This window comes from Staurois parvus, unplaced genomic scaffold (assembly GCF_062004578.1).
Source record: "Staurois parvus isolate SC_StPar_1 unplaced genomic scaffold, SC_StPar_1.0 ptg000034l, whole genome shotgun sequence".
NCBI classification, from domain to species: Eukaryota; Metazoa; Chordata; class Amphibia; order Anura; family Ranidae; genus Staurois; species Staurois parvus.
In genome coordinates this window covers 1,651,820-1,658,003 of record NW_028317830.1, presented here as the reverse complement: position 1 = coordinate 1,658,003, position 6,184 = coordinate 1,651,820, and the positions used below count along the sequence as shown (strand labels likewise).

The window sequence follows — 6,184 nt, the reverse complement described above, 5'->3', positions numbered from 1 at the left end:
CTTGTGGGGTGACATCAAAAATGCCGTTTCTGAGGCCAAACCAAGAAATAGAGAAGAACTGTGGAATGTGGTCCAATCATCCTGGGCTGGAATACCTGATCACAGGGGCCAGAAGTTGGGGGACTCCATGCAACACAGATGTACAGCAGTTCTCAGAAACAGTGCGACTACAACCAAATATTCATGAAGTCATTCAAAGGAAAGCAAAATCTTCAAACATTTCTCAGTTTATATAGTGAATGTTGGAGTTTGTAAAGAAGAATACAAACACGGCCATTTTTTTGAACCGTCTAATATTCACTTTTCTTCCATTTTTTTAGAGGAACAACACAAATTTGATGTATTTTTCTTCATGTTTTGATTTGGAATAGACCGTGTCGTGTTCCCAATGCATTTGTGTGGATGGAAATAAAAGGATTAGAAGGATTTTCAGCTTTATTCACGTTTTTCAACACTCTGCTATTATTTTCAACACAACTGTATGTGTGTGTGATTCTGCGCACCCCTGACGCCCTGGAGCAGTATATCTGCTATAGGGCGGTGGAAATGCGGTTAAACCATCACCTTGGCTAGCTTTACTAGGACTTACAATGGATACTTTTCCATTTCATTATAAAACAATTGTTTCACATATTTTGATAGCTGCAAGACTAACAATAACTTCTGCATGGAAATCCACTAAACCCCCTAGCATCTCAGAGGTCATAAACGGTGAATTCCCACTATCTGTACAAGAGATTTCTAGTGTTTAGTAACTTAGGAATAAAGATTTTTAATGCAAAATGGGGTCACTGGAATATTATTTTCCAACTATCAGACTTGTAATATGTATAATGTGAGGTAGACACAAATATGCTTTTAGAGAGTATGGGTGCAACTTGTTCAAATTGTTCAATGTTTTGTTAATTGTTATATTCTTTCTTGAAATGTGAATGCCTCTACAATGTTGGCCGAGTTCTGAACGCAGAGTTGGGAGCAGACAACATTCTTCCTTTATTGTAAATATGTTTTACGTTGTGCCCAACTGAAAACAATGAACACCTCTCATATTTATATCTGCAATACAATTTATGAGCAATATGGTGTATATTATTTTTGGTGGATTACGTGTAATCCATCTCTTTTGTATTCCTGTATCTACAACATTCACCATAGAACATCTGTATGACACTGGCTTTCAATAAAAAATATATGAAAGAAAACAGCAACAGTTATCAAAGGGCAAATGGCAAATGGCATACCCCAACTGATGACGTACTCCTTGTATGAAACGCGTCTTGGAGGAAGCCTGCACGCCCTGACGTTACGCCGCCGGATCACGGAGGTCTGGCAGCCACCTTATTTACACCAGCTGGTCAGTGCTCATAGCAGTCTTTAACCCCCCTGGCGGTATTCCCGAGTGTAGCTCGGGGTAAAATTTCAGTACCAAGAGCGGTAACCCCCCCGAGCTACACTCAGGCTTACCATGCGGCGTTGCTCAGGGGGTCCCTGCAGCACTTACCTTGTCCTTCGCTCCCGCAAGGTGTCCCCTGCAGTGTCCCCGGCCATCTCCTCCGGCCAATGCCGGCATCCGGCTTCCGTGTTCCGGTCCCTGTGATGTCGGGACGTACGGGCGCCGGAACCGGCGGCAAATTTGAAATTTTTAAAAAATGTCATTTTTGCTGTCATTGCTGTTTCAATGCATTTCACATACATTTTGTCCCGAGTGCTTTGTTCTGTGTCCTGCCTGCATTGTTACTGTTCTTTCTGCCTGGAAACTGAGAAACGTCCATGGCGTCCAAAATGCGTCCCTTTACGTCAAAAGCGGTTTTAGAGCGGCTAGAGAACAGCGATAGTAAATCAGAACCACTTGCAGAATTGAGTGATAATGATTGGTGGGGGAAATTCCTCATCAGACACTGAAAACGATTCTGCGACTGAGCTCAGCGATGGGCCAACTTGGCGCTCTATTTCACATTTCAGTGTTTTTGGTTTGATTATATTATTGAATTAAATTTATTATTATTATATTATTATTTTTATGATTATTTATTAAATTATAATTTATGATTTCGTGTTTCAAGTTTTATCATCCCCGGGATGTTTACTAGACTCTTGTTCAGACAGATTTCAGTGAGTTATTCCTAAAAATTACAGCCGACAATAAAAAACTACATATTTCCATGCAAAAAAATGTACCGCTTTCAGCACAAAAAATCGGAAAGAATCATACCGCCAGGGAGGTTAAGCTGCTTGTTTGTTGTATCTGTATTTACGATTTGCTACATGTATGTTCGCATTTTTATCTACTTATACGCCTAATAAATTCTTTGTGGATCATTAACCTACTACACTATGGGCATTTCCTTTTGCTACTCTTTGGTGAGCTTTTAATCCCCCAGAGCCCCCCTCCCCCCACGGCGACCATTTCTTTACCCAGAAGAGGTTGCGTCCATATCCTTCAAGGGGTCTTCCGGACACAGAGCCAACCTTGATGTAATCCACTCACCCTGGGCTGACATCTCCGGTACCATCCTTAAGAGGAGCTCCGGACAGATCTTCATTGATCTATATACTGCGCATAATCTATGCGCATCCGGTGAGTGCGCATTTTTACTATATACCTGCCACTCACATGGACTGTGGAATCACGCATTATCTGGATTAATAACAGTCACCTTGGTCATATCACATTATATTCTTGCCTCACTATTTTATATATATATCATTTTTTATTTGGGATTTTATGCTATCTTATATATTATAATTATTTGATCTCATTTAATACATTGTGTTCCTATGTGGATCTTATCTTTAGTATCACAATTTTATACATATTTGTTTTGAAGGTTTGTGGTGTCCTTTTTGGTGTACAGCTGCTTTTTACCGGTTTAAGCGCTCACTGATTTTTTATACATCTCATCAAAGAAAAACTGATTGTCCCCTTCCCGACCAATTTATGTCTCCATTGTAGCATTGTGGGTGTTCCCCAGGACAGTTCCCAGCCCCCCATATCATCTTTTTGACAATGTTGTGGTTATTAGCCTACAAAATGATCATTACTGTTTTTTGGCTCCCCTTGACTTCAGTGAGGTTCAGATTTGGTGCTTGAACTTTAGTCATTTTCTGTGAACCCATCTCAGTTTGAATCCAGATACACTTGGCTTAGCTTTGGTCCGTGTGGCTGAAACTTCATATGGGGGAAATACAGTAGATAGCAAATGAATTGTGGGAGTGTGCTACAAGCCCCTAACATAAAGGATGAGGAATAGGCTGCTTTCACTGATTGAAATGACTGGAGAACATGGCATTGGTATTATTATGGCAGGAATGTAAAGCCCTCAACATGATGGTTCCCTTGCCTCCTTGGCAAAGTACCTTGGCACCTCATTGATGAGGACAAGGGCCTACTCCCCACAACCCTGGCCCAGTAACGGTGGGGGTCTGCTGCAGGTGGTTTTTCAGAATCTGGAAGGTCCTTTAAAAATAAGTGAACCTCCTATATAATGCCCCTCAACGTGAATTAGTAAGAGAAATATAGTGCATGTACGCATTTACGGAAAATCCAGTAGTAAATAAAGACGCTCGCAATTTTGTCCTTTATTAAATAGCTCAGCAGAGGAAGGTGCCATAGCAGGGCATTAGGTAAGTGACAGATCCTGCACTGTACACCCCTCGGCTTAACAAGCTCTTAAAACTTGCACTGCAGGGCTTTCTCTGCAAGGGAGATTGTTTTTGAAATCTTTGGAGTTGGGCTTTAAGTTTCATTGCTCAGAAAGGATCTACCTTGCTTCCTCTTAAGCAAGTTTAATTACTTCTTCCATTTTGAAAATCTATTTTTACAGTACCGACTGTGTAGTTATAAAGGTCTGATCAGTATAGGAAACACCTCTGAAGGGTTTTTTTTCATAGACAGCTTTGAATAATTCTTTTGTTATGGCAGTCATCACACAGAACATTTCCATGAATTTGAGAGGCCAATATCCCAGGCCATATGCAGAAAAAAATATTCCGGTCATTAAAGGAAATATAATCATTCTTTTCCATAATGTTTGTTTTATATAATGAAGAGTTCCAGCTGAGGTAATGTTAGATCTTGGCACTGTGCATATATTTAAATGAAGGACCATCACACCACCCGATGGGTTGGGTCTCTCAGGTGTTCCCATCATCTGTTCTCCTGTTACACCTTCCTCACCTATCTAACAACATTCATGTTCACAACTCTCCGCAGCTCACCCAGACAAAGCTCTGACAAAGGACCACTGCTTGTCTTCAGGACAATGCAGGAAAATATTTAAGCATCCAATCTGGAGCAGATACCAGAGAAGAGATTCAAGATCTGAACTATAAAAAGCCAAAAGGAAACCTACCCACCATTGCAATTCAGGACTATGTAAGAAAATATTTAAACAACCAATCTGGAACAGATACCAGAGAAGAGATTCAAGATCTGAACTATAAAAAGCCAAAAGGAAACCTACCCAACATTGCAATTCAGGACTATGTAAGAAAATATTTAAACAACCAATCTGGAACAGATACCAGAGAAGAGATTCAAGATCTGAACTATAAAAAGCCAAAAGGCAACCTACCCACCATTGCAATTCAGGACTATGTAAGAAAATATTTAAGCATCCAATCTGGAGCAGATACCAGAGAAGAGATTCAACAATCTGAACTATAAAAAGCCAAAAGGAAACCTACCCACCATTGCAATTCAGGACTATGCAAGAAAATATTTAAACATCCAATCTGGAGCAGATACCAGAGAAGAGATTCAACAATCTGAATTATAAAAAGCCAAAAGGAAACCTACCCAACATTGCAATTCAGGACTATGTAAGAAAATATTTAAACAACCAATCTGGAACAGATACCAGAGAAGAGATTCAAGATCTGAACTATAAAAAGCCAAAAGGCAACCTACCCACCATTGCAATTCAGGACTATGTAAGAAAATATTTAAGCATCCAATCTGGAGCAGATACCAGAGAAGAGATTCAACAATCTGAATTATAAAAAGCCAAAAGGAAACCTACCCAACATTGCAATCATGAATCCTGAAGGCTACGCCCAATACCACTTGCCTTATACTATTGCTTTAGTTCTGGTGATCATTGCTGGCATGTTAATGTTTCTGTTTGTGATATGTGTGATTTATCATGATTTCATCAAAACCAAAAAACTAATTAGCAGCTACAAAATCTTGCTTTGTTTGGGCCTCTCCAACATGTGCTATGGTTTCTTGATGTTGGTCGGTTTGCTTGACTCTTTCTGCAGCCATGTGATCTTCTCGATGATCCCTACAACTTATATTTATCTCTATTTGTTGCTTTTCACTATCAGTTCATGTGCGTGGCTTTCAGCCAGTCTGGGTTTCTTCTACTTCATAAAAATTTACAACTTTGAGTCAGGATTTTTTTCCCGGATCAAGAAGAACATTGCCTCCGTTGTTCCATGGTTGTTATTGGGCGATTTATTGGCGTCTCTGTTAAACAGCATCCTGAGCAGCTTGTTCTTCATTTTCTCTCCGGAACTCTTCCATAATAGCACATATAATTTTGTGTCTATTGTATCAACCTTTTCGCAATCAAGAACAACATTTATCTACAGCGCAATAGCTAATTCTATTGGCCCTTTTTTGGTGATGTTCATCACTACTCTATTCTCGGTTGTGTCCTTGATGAAGCACAGCTATAGGATGAAGAAGAGCATCCAAGTGTCCAGCAGCGAACATCTGAGGTCCTTTGACAAAGTTGTGTGCCGCATGGCGCTTTTCTTGTTTTTCTACATAATATATTACATTGTGACGGTCATTTTCTACTTTACCAACATCATGCAGAAGGAGTCTGGATTCTGGTTGTCATACCTTATTTTATCATTATTCCCCACCTTGCAGTCTGTCCTCCTTGTTCTTGCTAATCCCAGACTAAGGGTGGCCTGGAAGGACATGTTCTTGTGTCTTCACCTTCGAGAAATGTCAAAGTGTATGTAACCCAATACAATGAGCTTCTCTTATTTGCTCCATGTTGGGTTTTTAAATATATCATTGATAGCTTTTAGATGTAGTCATTTGATAGGTTCTGCCTATCCTGCCTTGCTGCCTATTCTGCCTTGCTGCCTATCCTGCCTTGCTGCCTATCCTGCCTTGCTGCCTATCCTACAGTCATTTCGTAAGCTGATAACACTCTATTCTCTCTGC

The 6,184-nt window shown here is 40.1% G+C and overlaps 1 protein-coding gene across 1 annotated transcript; it reads left to right on the top strand.

Annotated features, from left to right (window-relative positions):
• The first annotated feature begins 5,035 nt into the window (after positions 1-5,035).
• On the top strand, positions 5,036-5,977 carry LOC149470682 (taste receptor type 2 member 39-like). Its single transcript, XM_089661467.1, has one exon. The coding sequence runs from the start codon at positions 5,036-5,038 to the stop codon at positions 5,975-5,977; it is 942 nt and encodes a 313-aa protein (XP_089517593.1).
• Positions 5,978-6,184: the final 207 nt, after the last annotated feature.

What these genes read in the sequence shown, in the direction of transcription:
- LOC149470682 (XM_089661467.1), top strand. Translation starts at nt 5,036, where the DNA reads ATGAATCCTGAAGGCTACGCCCAATACCACTTGCCTTATACTATTGCT.